Source organism: Euprymna scolopes, chromosome 14, assembly GCF_053919585.1.
Source record: "Euprymna scolopes isolate OS-2025 chromosome 14, ASM5391958v1, whole genome shotgun sequence".
NCBI classification, from domain to species: Eukaryota; Metazoa; Mollusca; class Cephalopoda; order Sepiida; family Sepiolidae; genus Euprymna; species Euprymna scolopes.
Window position 1 is genome coordinate 73,766,095 of NC_136495.1, and position 17,221 is coordinate 73,783,315.

At 34.1% G+C, this 17,221-nt stretch overlaps 1 protein-coding gene across 8 annotated transcripts in view; it reads right to left on the minus strand.

Moving 5' to 3' along the window:
* LOC145293089 (stearoyl-CoA desaturase 5-like) overlaps positions 1 to 17,221 on the minus strand; it is a 131,776-nt gene that overhangs the window by 45,459 nt on the left and 69,096 nt on the right. For 4 of the 8 annotated variants that reach the window (XM_080139453.1, XM_080139454.1, XM_080139455.1 and 1 more), the window contains one exon: positions 4,053 to 4,210. The exons of the other annotated variants lie outside the window; for them this stretch is intronic. In XM_080139453.1, the coding sequence (XP_079995579.1) occupies positions 4,053 to 4,059 (7 nt within the window). In that variant the 5' untranslated portion in view covers positions 4,060 to 4,210. The remainder of the gene's footprint in view (positions 1 to 4,052; positions 4,211 to 17,221) is intronic. 8 annotated transcript variants of the gene reach the window in all.

The following is a 17,221-nucleotide window of genomic DNA, read 5'->3' on the forward strand; positions in this document are numbered from 1 at the left end:
TGAACATCAAGCATCATAGCTGACACTGGCGTTGCTACCATTTTTAAAACCTGTATAAAAAAGGCAGGTACGGAAAAAAAACAAAAAAAAAAAAAACGGTCTGTCATGCTATGAAGCCAAGTCTAGAGTAACATTACTTGCATAACTTTCAACTAGCAACCACGTCTGACAAGCTGCTCCGGAGAAAGTCAAAATTACAAATAGGCACAATTATATCATTAAAAGGGAATGAGGGTCAGAAAGACGGCTCTATTTATGGTTTAAAAAGAGCGACAAGGTTAAAAGAAAAAGGTTGTGGCATACAAAAAGCGCATGTGAGGGGGAGGGGGGGTCAAATAGTCAATAATAGATTGGTTGAACATTTTATTCAAGAGTATTGTCCTTTAGTCCTCACATTGCATGAATGATTTCTGACAGAAGGGAAAGAATTGCTGGGGGTTTTTTTTTTTTCTTTTTTTTTTTGTCAGAATCTATCAATATAGTGATGATTAGTTTTTGACATTGAACTTTTTAGTTCTTTAACTCATGCGACTACTTGTTTGTTTGAGGCGATTTCCACGCATAAAAAATTTTTTTAATTAAAAGTCTGTACATAATTGCAGATGGACATCGTACAATTTATGCATTTAAAATTCCTCTAACATATTCAATAGTGATTTATGTTTTGCAGTTTCATTGAGCAAGTATATGATGACCGAAATGTCAGAGTTAGAGAAATTATTGCCGTTAATTCAACCGACTGATTACAAATGGCAAATTGGAACAAATACATTTGATATTGCCAAGGCTGCTGCAAAGAAGATAGGCTCTTTGCATTTGAAAATTATTCAAAACTAACCATATCCTGTATCCCTACAAAGCCACAATTTTGCCCATACATGGAGTATTGCTGTCACATCTGGACTGGTGTATCTACCATTAATCTTTTAGATGTAGTAAAAAAAAAAAAAATAAATAAATAAAGTAAATAAATAAAATAAAGGGTCCATTCAATAGATCCCACACTATCAACGAAACTCCACCTCCCCTCACCACCAAAATGTTGCATCCTTGTACCTGCTCTACAAGTATTTTAATGGAATGTACTTAACGAGCGCCTAGTCCTCGTGCCTTCTCAGCATAGATACTCAGTCTGATCTGACAAGCAGCAAAATCCCATTCCTTCACTGTCAAGGTTCCTAGATGCAGAAAGCTGCCTACTTTTATAGTCTCTTCCCTTGAATTGTTACACTTTGGAATTCCCTCCCAGTCTCCTGCTTTCCTTTATTGTAAGGACATGCAGAAGTTTAACTAATGTGAATAAACAATCTTGCTGCTCAATTCCCTAAAAGTGTCCCTATAGATATTGTTTCAAATAGTAGCCCCAGATGTCCAAATGGTAATAGGTCTTGTTTCAGGATTTAGCAACAAAAAAAGTTTGTGCCTTTTGCAATTATGATTTTTGGCAGGCAAGAAATTTTCACAACAGATTAATTTCAGGAGATTTAGTCTAAAATCTTCCACCGATGTCTTTAGAATCAGTGGGATTCATTATTTAATTGACAAAATCTCCGTACACATTTCCTCCGGTTCTTTAATTTTTATTGTCATATGAAGAATCCAGATTTTGTAGCACCAGTGAAAGACAAGTAACTCCTACAGTTGGATTTTCTCAATGGAAGAAGGGGCAGCAAGTCCATCACCTAACAACCTCAAAAATAAACAGAAATAAACCTTCACCAAAACCATCATAAACAGTGATAAGATAAGGAATTTCGCCTTTAGAAATGAGATGACTAATTGTATTATGATGATCGGTGTTGACAAAATAGTGCACAATTAGCTACAAGGATTAGCATTTGCAATTACAGACACCAACATGCAACTAGACAATTTGAAAGCAGTACAACATAGCAGAAATACATTTTTTTTTTTAAGAATACAGGATGAAGACCAAGAACTGCCAGAAAAATAAGCACATTGAACTCCGCAATGGGCGTGCGTAAAATAAGAGCAGACTTCTGTTGAAGGAAAATTTCTGACAAGAGGTTTCAAGATCTCGGTGCTGCTGTAGCTTCTGTCAATGGAAGCGAGAGTAGGGGGGGGGGGCTCAATAAGATGTTTGAGCCTGGAAAATCAAATTAACCATCAATATTTGGAAATGGGGAATTGAATGGGATCAATGCTGCTTTAATTCAAGGGTTTATTCACAATACCAGTTTAAGATTTTTAGATGAATAGCTGTCAAAGACACACTTTGATTCTTCGGGCTACTGCTCTCATCTGAAATGTTATTTTCACGTTTTGGTCGATGTAACCTCCAACCTTCTTCAGGTGTATCTTGTCGAACTCGGGAATCTTTGTCAAACTTGGAAATCTGCACATAGAAATCCTAAGTAATTCACTATTATAATTATGTGTGTGTATATATATATATATATATATATATATATATTCCAGGTGAAAAATATCCAAAAGTAAAAACCATAGAATTTCAACGAAGTTGTTGATAGTGCTCAATTAAAAGAGCAAGATATTTTATTCAATTAAGGTAAACAAAATTACTATAAGCCACTACAATAAATTTACTGTTTCAGGCTTAAAAACACCATAGGCGACAAGAGACCTCTGGTCTTATTCAAAGACAGTCATTTAATGCAAATGGAAACCGAATGAAAAAAGAAAAATAGTAAGAGGAAAAAAGGAAAAAAGTTTTGGAGACCTTTTCTCAAAAAGCATCCAGAAATTAATTATATATAACACTGCATGGTGTTTGTGAGAAAGAACCTGAGCAAAATGCTTGATTATAAAGAAAAATTCAATATAAGAACATGGCATTTATTTTACATGTTTTTCTGACCTTTTGTATCATTTTTAAAAAAAAATAAAACAGTTACATATTTCAGAGATGTACCATGGTTTCATTGCTGTGAATATGTAACAGTTTTTATATAAATAGTTTGTATTTTAACTCTTACACTCGTGATCAAGCTCTTTATTGATTTCTTTCCCAAGGTATCCTGACATCCATTTAGAGAGAGAGAGTTTTTATTACCTACTACTTTATCAATTATTTATAGATATTTTATATATATAACTAGCCTGGGTTCCCGGATGTTTGGAGATGCGATAAAAAAAAAAAAAAAAAAAAAAAAAAAAAAGTGGTAGTAGGCAGGAAGGCTCGAACCCGTACCTGTAGGAGGAAAAGAACATGAAAAAAAGTGACATCTTTGACGCTGCGTCCATCGCCAAACCAGAAGTGGCGAAGGATTAAATTAAGGCTAGTCAATCGAAAAGAGGGGATAACTTTCGAAAATCAATGAAAAAAAAATAAAAAATAAAACGACCTCTCCTTGTAGAAATTCCATTGAGAGTGAAGGAATTAATGTTTTTAGCCAATTTTTTTATATTTCTCGTCCAAAGAGTTGAGCTCCAAAACGATACTGATTTCGTGAAAATCCATCACTTCTGTTGAAAGTTTTAGGCAGACATACATACATAAAAACAGACAGGTGAGATTTCTATTATAGATAAGTAGCTAGTAATAAAATTATGCATATATAGAAATATAAATAAATATAAATAGTGATATTTACATATGGAAATAAAGTTAAGGCTCCTAAAATGTCTACAAGGACCATTGGTGCAGCAGATAGAGTGCACAGTTATAGTAGTTGAAGGTTCAATCCTCAAAATACAATTGTGAAATTGATGGCTGACTGAACAAAAGTATGCTATCCCTGTAAATATAGGGTTCCGTTTGAAATTCCGTGCAGATTCCCAGAGTTCAACAGAAAGATTTTAGAGCTCAAGAAGTCCTTGAAGATCAGAGATTACATCGACCAAAACATGAAAATAAAACTCAAGATGAGAACAGTAGTCTGAAGAATACAAAGGACCATCTAAAAAATTAAAAACTGTGACATAGAAACATGTGATAAATTGAAAACCGTATCTGTTTAATAAAAACAACCAAATTCATCGTACAATAACATCTGAGAAGGTGGCAGCACTGTACCATCGTGAGAACAAAGCAAAGAGGTGCTTCCATTTGGAGATTCTACGATTGTTACCTTTCATAGCTCAAGTAGTAGAGCAGTTGCCACGCTAAGAGAGGCTTCGTCCTGAGAAAAAGGGATGCAAACTCAAGTCTCGACAAATATTCTTCATTTCCAATCGACGCTGTGTATACTAATGGTCGTGCAGTCTGAGTAGTTGCGATAAAAAGCAACTGAAATTAAGATAAAAGAAATAATGCTACTTAAAAAGTTATAACCAACCTGGATATATTTTCTTGGTAGTGAAAAGAAAAACAAAAAATAAAATTAAAAAAAGCATATGTGCTCCCAACTTTCACATACGACATGAATGATATGAACACTGATCACAGGTTTTGGTTGAGTTTTCAGATATTTACAAAAGCAGCATGGGATCATCAATACAAGTCAATTTATGTAAACAATTCAAAAATTCTGTTGCATTTTGGAACAGAAACTAACCTCCATTTTTGAATGTGTAGAAAGAGAAATTTACTAATTTAGGGAACTACAGTTTTACCGCAGATAAACTTTTATATAAATAACTAATATTTTTTCGTAGATTTTTTTTTTTTATATAAAGGGAGGGGGAAAAAAAAAAAAAAAAAAAAAAAAAAAAAACTAATTTCAATTAGGTTTAAACTAATAAAAAAATTTTTTTAATACATAAAGTTTCCCCCTAAAATCTTGATTTTCAGATTTACATTTTTTTTTAATTGCTTTTTAACCATAATCAAGGCATAGTGTCACTGTAAGGGGCTACCATTTGGGATAAAATTTGCAGGGATACTATGTAGGGAGTTGAGCAACAAGATGTCTGTTCATATTATTTGGATTCATCAGACTACTGTTCTCATCTTGAGTGTCATTTTCATGTTTCAAAATGACCTCCGAATTCGACAAAAACATTCCCAAGTTCAACAAGATACACCGGAAGAAGGTTGGAGGTCACATCAACCAAAATATTGTGAAAATGACACTAAAGATGAGAACAGTAGTTTGAAGAATCCAATTAATACCAATCCTCATCTGAAAAAGTCGAAAACATAAGATGTCTGTTCACATCACACATAATAAAGTAAGGGAGGCAGGGACTTTGTAGAGAATTCTGAAGTCTAGCAGTTCAAAGAAATTATTTGAGTAGACGGTTATTTGGTATCTCGGGATCCCTACATTGTAGAGGTGAGATTGCTACTTGTTGGGTTAGTCAGGGGTTAGTCAGGGAGTATTTACGTTAAGGGGGTACAAGGGCTTGGAGTTATATCAGGAAAAGGAGGGGATAAAAGTATGGATTGGTTGTTTTGTTTTTTTTTGTTTTACGGCATATCAACCCTTTTCAGGTTATCTAATGCCAAATTCAGTGATTTTGAAGAAAAGTTTTTTAATAGAATATTTGTTTTTTTTTTTTTTTCAAGTCAGTTTCTATTTAACCCATAGTTAGAACCCTAACAGGTACTACCACTCCGGGTCAGAGTGGACCTGGGAGCAATGGCAATTAAAGGGTGGCTCCACACTCCCCAAAATCCGCAAGCTGGGGCTTCACCATTGGATATAGTTTAAGGTCATATCCAGGACCAAAAGCATGGAAGAAGGGGAAATCTATGGCGTATCTAATATAAAATTATGTTAGTTGGATTTTCCAAAACCGACAGTTCAATATTTTGTCTAACCTTTTGTTTGTTTTTGTGCTGGTTTTACTTGGATATTCTTTGCATGAATATATTTTGAAAGTTTCTTCCCGAAAATACTGCTTGCAAGTAGAAATATTGATAAAATGGTGACATTTACACTTTTTTTTTTGTTAACAGCTTACAATCTTTTGAATTTTGACATTTCACATATCCGGTAAACAATTGTTTAAGTTCTATTTATTTCCCACCATTACATTTGGCTAAATAAAAAAATAAAAAAATTAAGTATTTCTTAAAACATGAAGATTTTTTTAATAGGAACTAAACTCATTGCAGTAAAAACCTTTTCTTTACATAAATGTAACAGAGCGTGGACGCAGTGCATGCAAATACCAAGCCGTGTGCAAAATGTCGTCACCATAACGAAAAAGGAGAGAGAGCAGCTTTAGAATCATGTTCAGGATCGCGTTTTATTCTGGAAAGTACCCGGAAATAAATGTTATTGTTACAAAAAAGTGAGTAGAGTTATTACTTGTCCTATGTTCCTTGCAACGTAGACTGTATACAACATGCTGGCTGTATGTGTGAAAAAGTGTACAACGTTACATAAACAGTTACAAATTAACGATGATTCTTTCAAGTAATTCAATTTCAAATTGAGATTAATTCATAATCTTCATTACAGCATGAAAACTTTGAGGCATTACCATAATTATTATCTGCATGTTTTCATACATTTTTTACTATTATTTCTCACTCGCAATAAAGAGTAAAATAGGACAATTTTTTTTTTTTTCGTTCATGTTAAAAACATTTACTAAAATGTAACCCAACATTCAAAGACAATTTAGGAGTTTGAACTTCAGCTAACACATTTTTTTCTGATTTTGTGAAATCTTTAACTTCAGTTAATTCTGATGAAGCAATTTCTATCATTTTGATTTTTTCTTTCCAGTTCCCATGTAATTTACATAAATTAAAACTGTAAGATGCCATGGAATTCTTTCAATGACTAAACTTCTCAGATTTTAACAATTTACTTTGTACTTTTAAACAAATTTTTAAAAAGTTTTTATACACTCATCATTGCAAATGCTTATAAAATACAGCCAGCATATTAAGCTTTAAAACTTCAATAATGTTCACAACTTTTTAAATTAAAAGAAAATTTAAAAGAAAAATATAAAAGTAAAAAAATAATTGAAATGCTAAAATGGAACAGTTTGCATAGACATCAGATTTGAAAATTTGTTGCAATATGATACAAGTATAATATTCCTGGACAACGTCAGATCAAAACATCTAATTTAAAGAGGTTTTTTATCTTTATTTATTAATCAGATGAAACCGGGTTAAATCAGGCAGTGGATATGAATAATGGGCCTTAATTTGGATGAAAGTGCAAGGAGTTCTGAATAGAGAACTAATTAGTTTGGCTCTTCGTTATTGTACCTATTTACTATGCCTCCCCACGGGACAGAGTTAGACACCAGGGTCTTTTTTTAACGTGGAGAAAAGGTACAAAAATAAAAAAATTGTCTCAGTTGTGAAGGACTGATCCTCCACCAAAAGAGAACAAGAAATGGAAGTGCAGTATCTGAAGAACTGAAACTACACTTTGATCTTGATCAAAAGGCCAAGTTTGTAGCGAATATTAAAATATTGAATTTCAAGTGAAACCAACAGTATCTACTGAATTATGTCGCAATAATGAAAATATCCAAAAATTATGAAAAATGATGCAATAGAAAATTAACAAAAATAATTTTCAAAAAATTTCAATTGTGTATATCAATAGCATCAAGTTGGAAGTAACTGTTCATCTTGTTAAAATAAAGGTGGTGGCAGTCATCTATTTGTACAAAGTTTTCTGTAATAATTACGGCTAGGACAACAGCATATTCTTTTCATTGTCTTGACTTGTGTATCCGTTGGTATCTTATATGCTTTTCTATAGAATGCTGTGGTTCTCTGTTGATTAACTGTTGGATATATACTCGAGAGTCAAAATAAGAATATTCTGTTGTCATAGCCCTAGTACAGTAATATTTAACTAATTATGACATGACAATTAGGTAGATACTATTAATTTTAACAGTAAGAAATATTAAGTAGTTCTTGTTTTTTAATGAAAACATTTTTTCAGCTGTCAGAGTTCGCTACAATAATGGAAGAACAATTCTTTTCACCTTCCTCAAAGTTTGATCAATGAAAAACAAAAACAGAATTGAATAGAAAAATCGATTGAAATTTTTTTAACCATAGAACAGTATTTGTCCTGATTGAGATAAGATCAAGCAAAAAAAAAAAAAAAAAAGTTTGTATTCCCAGAGGTCAACTATATAAAGAATTCAGATAAAACTACCCCAACCTCCTTGGAAAGAATCGTTTGGTTGATATAAACAAAGGTATAAACACAAGTTGAAGAGAAAAGCATATAACAATGAAATACCAGAAACTAAAGTCAATTGACAAAACAGAGGGAAAAAGAGAAGGTTGGACAAGGTCAAAGTTTCAGTGGTGGTGGTGAGAGTAACAAATTATACAGTCAAAAATGCTTCATCATGGTTTTCATTCAAGGTAGGTGTGAGGGGAAAGGGTGCTGTAAAAATAAACTACCACTAAATTCTTTTTTGTACTCGAGGTTTTATTTTATTTTATTTTTTTTTTTTACATAGTCACCACTTATCAAGACCCGGAGGCCACTCGAGGATAAGGGTTAATGAGTATACATTAGTCAATGGGATTATAGCTTAGCAATCGTTAGTAGTGGAAATTTTGTAAATTGGATTACTTGGGGGGGGGCGGTTCATCAAGAATGAAAGAATTGTAGAATGAAGAGATTGTAGCAGCATATACTCATTGGCTTAAGATTTTGAATATATTTGATTTATTACATCATTGCTGATTGGTTGTAGCAGTCAACTTCCTTTCTGGGCGTGTCCAATCAAACGCGAGCTGACCACATGACTGAGTTTATAAAAGGTTAAACACGCCATTTTTTTTTTTTTTTTTTTTTTTTACAAAGGAATCACCACTTATCAAGGCCCAGAGGTCACTCAAGGATAAGGGTTAAAGATTGGCCAAAATATATTTTATTTCTTAAGCAAGACAAGACCTTCCTAATGTCTGGTTTAGGTTAGCATCAACTTTGTTTATAGGATTTTTTAAATTTTTTTTTTACTTGGGAATCACCACTTATCAAGGCCAAAAGGTCACTCGAGGGTAAAGGTTAATGAATGTAAGGCAGTAGTGTAGTAATCATTAATGCTGTAAATTGGGTAGAATTTGATTATTTATGGAGATGGCTAAGCAAGAACTTGTTCACATTGGATTTGAAAGTTAGTATGCTATATTCAACCAGGAAGCAGGCCAGTGTTCCACAGGCAGGCAGTTCTAGGAAATAAGCTATGTTCATGGGATCTGCTTTTCAATTTAGGCACAGATAAAGTGGGGGGAATCATATAGTGGTTGTAGCTAGTCAAGTGTTTTTTGTGAAAGTTTGGCAAGGGCGGCTATAGATTGGAGTTCAGTCAAGCACTCACCATGAAAATAGCGATAGAGCAGAAACAGGCTTACGTGTCTTCTGTGGGAAAGAGGTTGCAAGGAAGAGAAAAGTGCATCACCTAAATTTTGAAGACGGTTTTGAACTCTCAAGGCAGGATATGACACAGATGTGGCAAAAGTACTCCATTTTAGGACGTACCTGGCTCTTATACAGATAGGATTGCATTGGCAGTGGAGTGATCCAACCATTTTTCCAGCAATCTTTGAACAAACACTAAGCTACAAAATATCAAAATATATTCAACTACACCAGTATTCACCACTCTTCCAGTGCAAGAGGATGTGACAAGATTGGAAGGTTGGAAAATGGGCCAGTACCTAAAAAGAAGGAGTATTCTGGTACTGCAAAAAAAAAAAAAAAAAAAAAAAAAAAAAATTGAGTAGCTCTATCGGCATTCTCCATGAGGGCACTTAAGACAAGTGATAAACCTGCTCCTCCCAAAAGCCAGAAGGAAAAGCCTGCAGGGTGGACATAAGCCACAATACCAAGTAAAAACGAAATCAAGATAGAGTAAATAAAAGTCATCAGAATAGTTACTTACAAACTAACCAAAAAGTGTGATATATCTGTGTGTGAAAGGTTCAGGAAAAGTAAGTGTATAAGGATAGTAAATTAGTAACAGACGAATAAAAATAAGAACATTAACATCACTAAAACAGAACCAAGATATTTCAGTTGATTCAGCCAACCTTAATCACTTGATGCAGATAATGTTCTCTGAATGGACAGAGTTCGGTTTTGCTGTAGTAAAAATACAGCACAAAAACAGTTTTCCTTTTTTTACATAAAGTTTCACTAATTTTCTTTGAAGAACTGCTGCACGTCGAAATTACGTGTTCTTTTCTAACAAGCATTATATATTAGGATATTCAAAAACGAGGGTACATTAAATATGAGGTCACTCATATTCTTATCCAAGGTTGCCAGATTGGCATTTAGAAGCCATCAGGATGTCACTAGGTTCATACTCAGAATGATAGTTGAGTAACAAAAAGCACTAGTGACTATAATCCTGTTACTGTGCTTGTACTTTTAATGTTGCTGTTCTCTCTAACCGCCACGTTGGCTGGCTCTCAATACATAGCACCAGACACCGGCTCGCTTTCAAAGAGGTAAAAGAAGAGACTTGCATGCTTGTTAAGCGTAAATTCCTAGGTCTCTACATGTCACACCCACATCACTGCTTAAAATGCCAATTCTGCATGCAAGTCATTATTTAATGGCTGATCCAGACTACAGGGTGATCATTCTGTAGATCTGAACTATTTATGTGGCTGGATGCATCATAAACCTCCAGAGACCTACTGCAGTGGGCACATTAATTACAGCTAATACACTAAGCTTACAATTTGGTAGTCACGTCTTGTGTTGGGGAATCATCAAGTCCAGCAGAACCAAGCAATTATGACAATTCCATCACCACAACACCCGCCACGTTTCTGCTGAAATCTTAGGAAAATCTACATTTATTCCAGTAATTATAGGAGTAACTGGACTCCTATAAAAAAAAAAATTTTCAAAAATTTTAAAAACTACCTGGCAAATATACTCTGTGGGCCAAGTGCAAGACAGATTTAAACATTTTTTTTTTTAATTTTATGGAAATCGCTCCAGACAAGGCATGAAGTCACTTGATGTATGGAGCTAAAATAAAAAAATAAAAACTTAAGGTCCAAACTTGCCAATGCCAAGTGTTAGATGGGATAGATTCTGATCTAAAAAAAAAAAAAAAAAAAAAAAAAAAAAAAAAATAGCAATTCTTTCCTCTTTGTCAGAAACATCATCACTCGTAGAGTGTGAGGACTAAAGGACAAAATAAGGAAAGCAAGAGTTATGTGGCTGCCAAAAGTAAACCAAAGATCCATTTTCTACTCCTTATTGCACTTATAGTTAGAATCTTAAAAGGATCTCTCGGTTGGAATGTATAAGATATTGGGTAAATGTCTGGCCTCAGCTAGAACAACAAAAGATTTGTAATCTAGCAATCATATCCACGTTTCTTACCTGGCCAAGAAGGAAAAAGAAGCAACTTTAGAAGATAATGGATTTAACAGAGTTGAGGGAAAATATAATTAAAAGGTTTTATGTACACCGTGAAGAGTTGAGGGAAAATATAATTAAAAGGTTTTATGTACACCGTGAAAAGAAACAGTAATCTTAACATCTATCATTCGAGTAATTATAGCAGCAACTAGACTCACAAAAAATAATTTCAAAAACGAACTACCAAATATACCCGGTGAACCAAGTGCAAGAGAGATACAAACAATTGCACTTAAAAGGACAGTTAGAATCTTTAAAAGATTTCTCGGATGGAATGTATAATAGCCGAATGTCTAGTATCCCCAGCTACAACATATAACATAAAATAAACAAGGGATATGGTCTGTAATAATCTAGCAGGCCTTAAAAGTCATACTGACACCTCTTACCAGGATATCTTCTATTAGTATCACATTAAGTATGACCAACTCTTGCATATCAAAGACGAGTAAACTATAAGGATACCAATCCTAAGAAAAGTAAAATTGATTCACCCCTGGGGGAGAAACCTTATCAAGGTGTTTTAAAGTTAAAAAAAAAAAAAAAAAAAAAAAAAAAAAAAAAAAGTGAATTTTCTTAGTGATGGGACAATTCCCATATTTTTTCTCAATTTCGATACAATTATAGATTCTGTACTAAATTCCCGATTCCGATACCATTACCAATTTCAATTCTTTATGAATTCAACTATAAGAGTATAATATATTCAACTATAAGAGTGGTTATATCCCCCGCCCCCGCTTACTGTAAAAACATGTTAGATATGCAGATTTTTTAAAAATATTTTAGTATTTATTTCGATTTTATTTTTAATATTCTGACATCAATTTTTACTGGCCATAAATGATTTTCAAACCCTTATCAGACATTTCCCATATTTTTAAGGCAATAATAGAAATCAGGCCTTTCTTAAGCCCGTGTGATTCATTATATAGATATATATATCTATCTATATCGAGAGAGAGATGGCAGAAAAGAATTGTACAGCATCTCATTCAAATAAATTTGATAAATATCACTAAGAATTGTTTTAATTTTTTATTTCTGTAATTTGTTACTTAATGTTAGAGTTGAAATTCTAGACGGCAGAAATTAAATAACAATCTCAAATGGCCAGCTGTTGTACATTTATTTTATTAAACGCTTTTAATAATAATCGCTTTGCAAATTACCCCTACACCCATTGAGGGAGGGGGGATATTCTCTAATAACCTAGATTCTAATCCAACAACAAAGCTTTCCAAAATCTGAAGTTGAAAAAATTGAAACAGAAAACATGAAAACAAGAACCGTGTAAAAACCAATCCGAGACCAAGAATGCTTCTTTAGGATTTCAAGCTAATGGTCCGAAAATCCTACCTTAACAAGTGTTATATTTGTCAAAGGTTCTTCAGACAGCAGGGATAGAGCAACCCAAGGTCATCGTAACAGGAAGGAAGTCGGAAATCAAAGTAAAAAACAGATTTATCAACAGACAATGGACAGAAATTTGTTCTTAAAAGATAAAGAGAGGTAGGTGTAGATTTAAATTCAGGGTGTGAGGAGTGACCAGGTCAAGGGAAGAAAGCAATGTTCATACAGACTTCAGTCTACTCGGATCACGGCCCTGGTCTCAAAAAGATATAAAATGGAACGTCAAAGTCAGAATCTACTAGGCTCCGATCCACACTATTCTTCTGTATGGCTGCAAGACTTGGCCTCTGTGAGCAAGTGACCCACACAAATTGGATATTCAACCATCACTGCCTTTGTCGCATCCTTAGTGTCCGCTGGCAAGTTTGTCCTCAATAATACAAGTCGCACTCTCTGCAGGATTCACTTCCTCCAAAAATCTCTCCTTACCAGACACCTTCGCTAGTTCAGCCAGGCCCCTCAACAACAGTCACAGGAATTCATCTGAAGTCGTTGATCCAGCTCCACCATTAGGCTGGAAGAGACATTACAGTGATTAACCTGAAACCTGGCAACAGGTAGAGAAGCAGGATGCTGAATCGATTCTGGAGCCCCACTTTTACATGCTCAGTCATTGGAACCACGAATGGTTTGCACTGATAACAAAAGTAGTCTTAAAATCAATAGATACAACATTTTGATCTTAGCCAAAATGCCAAGTAATCATAAAAATGTTTCTATGGCTAGACATTTTTAAATTAATGAAAAAAAAAAAAAAAAAGTGGGTAGTCTAATCAATCATAATATCGTACAAGTCTGAAGATATTATTTTGACATTGGTTTCTGAGACGTTGCCTAGTCAGAATCCTTTCTAGAAAGACTAGACTGATTACGGGAGGGACCATGTGAAAGTCGCCGACATACAAAGTGAAAGTGATTTTTGTGGAACAAGGTGGACTTGAACTCGGGATACCCAGAGTGTCAATCCATGTCACTAACTACTAGACAACCATCACCTATCAGTCTAGTCAATAATATTGAGAGATTAGCTTGGTAAATGTCCCGAGTATGTAATACTTAATGTTTATTTAGACAAATTATTTACAGATTTTTACAATTATGAATATTTAGGTATTGTTATATTTGATGTGAAGGATATTTTAGAGTTCCTATCATTATCAAGTGGTATCCTGCCTGTTACAGACATTGACAGCTATGACTCCATCTATTTCTCTCCCTCAAGGCATTCATGAATTCATTGTTGCTCATCATTCAAAACGCCATTCATGCCGTTTCTGAAAAGTGATGTATTGCCATAACTTTCTTTGCAGTTGTACAGACAGTAGGCTGCAGTTCCTTTCTGTCCTGACCAACCCAAGGGAATACTCTTTTCAGCACGAGGTATGAAACCATGAACAGAATTATACCAGATTCTGTCCATGTTACACCGTCACGTTTTCCATGAGCTCAACTTACCCTGATCTGGAGAGAGGGATGCTGAAGTGGGTTGTTGACCTTGCCTAAGGGTCTTCCACAGACTAGCGGAGAGGAGGCCCTTATTTTTCCTTTGACAATAGCGCTATCCTGCGAGCCTATACAGGATCCAGTATTCTCAAATGGTCACCCATCTGGTACTGGCCAGGCTCATTGTTGCTTAACTTCGGTGACCTGACGAGAACCGGGGTGTCAACTCGATTATGTGGACACTTCACCTTTTCAGAAATTAAGACAATTAAAATAAACGTGTTCCTGTACCCCATAGTCAAATTGAAAGCAAATCGGGTGAGACTTTAAAAGTCAACTTTTTCATTTAGCCACAGCAAGTCAGAGACAACTGAAAGCAGAGAAAAAGTGAATGCATTTTTTTTTTTTTTTTTTTTTTTTTTTTTTTTTTTTTTTTAATTTGAGAAAATCCTAAACCCGAATCGGCAAGCGTCATTGTCAATTTGATATGTCAACCATCTGTCACCAAACAGTACAGTGTGATTAAATTGTTAATGAAGGGAACAAAAACAAAACAGCAAAAGCAAAAAGTTTAAAAAACAAAAAGGCCAGGTATTTTTATTTTTCTGCCCCCCCCCACACACACACAAACGCAAGGCGACAAATGTTCAATCAGAAGTCTATTTGTGTCCATGTTGCTAGCACACACAATTTTACCTCAACGTGACAAACTGGTGACGACAACAATACAAAGCAAGGTTAATAACTATGTGGCCAGTTTAAAGAGTAGATGCCGGCAACAACCCATATCCATACTTATTTTTGTTGCAGGATGTCCAATTTACATTCTAAAAAGGGGGTAAAACTTGAAGGTGAAGGATAGTTTTGATATCCCTTCCTCCAATCTTTAAGGATACAGTTAACAAGACCAATTAACAAAACCTACTTTTCAATTAATATTTCAGGGAGCTAAAACTGATATGCAAATAAAATACGTTTTAGATACGTTTGAAGCCAAAACAACGCATTATTATAAAATAAACATTTGTTTGAAATTTATATTGAAATTTATAAATATATTTTGAAATTAAACTTCATCTTCAGTATGTCCTTTTTTTTTTTTTTGCTTTGCCATTTCCTAAATAATGGCCTAAAAAATATTTTAGGTGTTAAATTGAGAAATAATTCAAAGCTGCTAAAAAAAAAAAAAAAAAAAAAAAAAAAAAAAAAAAAAAAAAAAAAGGAAATCCAGTACAAAAACTGTTTTTTTAGGCCCCTGTAGTGAAATAGAATAAAAGATCAGAATATATTTTGTTTTAATTACAAAAGAAAACAGTGACGAGGCATTTAAATATTGTAGGTCTAATGAAACAAAGTCTGACAAACAAGTTCAGCCATAAGGGGGGGGGAGATAAGAATATAATTTACAAGCCACTCCCCACTGAATTTTTATGAAAAATCTTTGAAAATGGACGGCATAAGGGCTAGTGTTTTAGTAGAATACTAGCAAGGAGACCTGACGTTGTTCAGGAGTGAATGAGAATCAACAAATTTTCTACTCATACTGTCATCAAAATTATTGAAATCACTCATTTTTTTATCAAGTCAATTGATTACCTAGTCTAGTTTGGAACCCACCGCAGTGCACTGGGCAGAAGCTTCACATGGCTTCTCACAGTGACAGTTCACAATACATTGTAGTCTATATTGCACTGTAGAGAATCTTGATTTTATAAAATTATTTTATATAATGGTTCCACTCAAAGTTTACAATGCAAAGTCAAGTATCATGGTTCACTTGTGTACTGAACAAATATTTTAAACATGCCTCTGTCTTATAAAAGAATCTACAGTTGACTTTATAGGTTGGGACTTTCTGATTATGTGGTGATAAAACTTCTCAAATGCACTTGTGATGTTAGATTGTATAAAAGTATTAAGATTTTTTTCCTTTATCAATACTTATCAGAAGCATTCCAATACAAAATTTATCTAAGAACACTGCCAGATACATCAAATACCTCTGTAAAATTTAAAAAACAGTCCAACCGTTTTTGAGTACATAGGGAACGAACTCTTACAAAGTTCCTTTTCTAGTTAGTTTAGATTTGATCGTTTAGAATGCTTGAAGTAAAAGCAGGAGTCATCATATGGTTACAAGAAAAGGGAACCTTTTTTTGTAAGAAAAAACAATAGACCGAGATTCGAACTTTGTAAGCAAGGTTCAGAAATAGATTGAGAAAGGATTTGGTATTGTTCAGTTTCACATAAAATAGTTTAGAGATGTTGGAAAGGAATTTTAATTGTTCGATTCTTTTTATGAAAACTGAATTAAAATAAGGTTAGAGCAAATAAAGAACAATGCAATTTAAATATGTTGAAAAATAAGTTAGGTCGAAAAATAGATTAGTGAGAATTCTTTGTCAGCAGAAATGGTTTGGGAACATGTGCGAACCACGTATGTTAAGGCCACACGAGTTTCCATGTGAGGGAGTCACGTTGAGAGCCATACATGACGTCATAGCAGAAAAGCAGATTCTCAATATAGTTTGAGTTTTAGTGAAATTAGGAGACGAAGAGGGACAGAGTCTAGTCAGACAGAGACAGAGCTGACATGAGGAGGGTCCCCCTTTTAGAAGCGTAGGGGAAAGTTTTAAACATGTAGAAACAACTTTGAATTCCTGGATGTGATCATCATTTTGACGAGTCAAATGGAATAAAAGAACATATTTTTTTAACTGCCGTCTTCGTGTCGTCTTTCTACCAAATTGAAGGTAATGTGAAATCATTTATATGAACATTGTTTCCACTCATCTTTATAATAAACTTTGTGTATAACTCATCTAAGTAATGTTTCCCCCCTCTCCATCTAAGAAATGTGTCCCCTTCTCCATCTAAGTAATGACTGACTGTCCCCTCCGGTGTTAAAGAACTGATCAATCTCTCTCCACTCTAATATATGTTAAAAGAAGGAACATCCACAGAACTTAAAAGGTATGTCTTCTCTCTTCATGTAATATCTGTATAAATGTATCTTCCTCTCATCAATATGAATGTCACCAGCCGTCTCTCTCTAATGTGGTCTCCTATGCAACAATATTTCAAACTTGTAGAGTTCTGGAGATTTA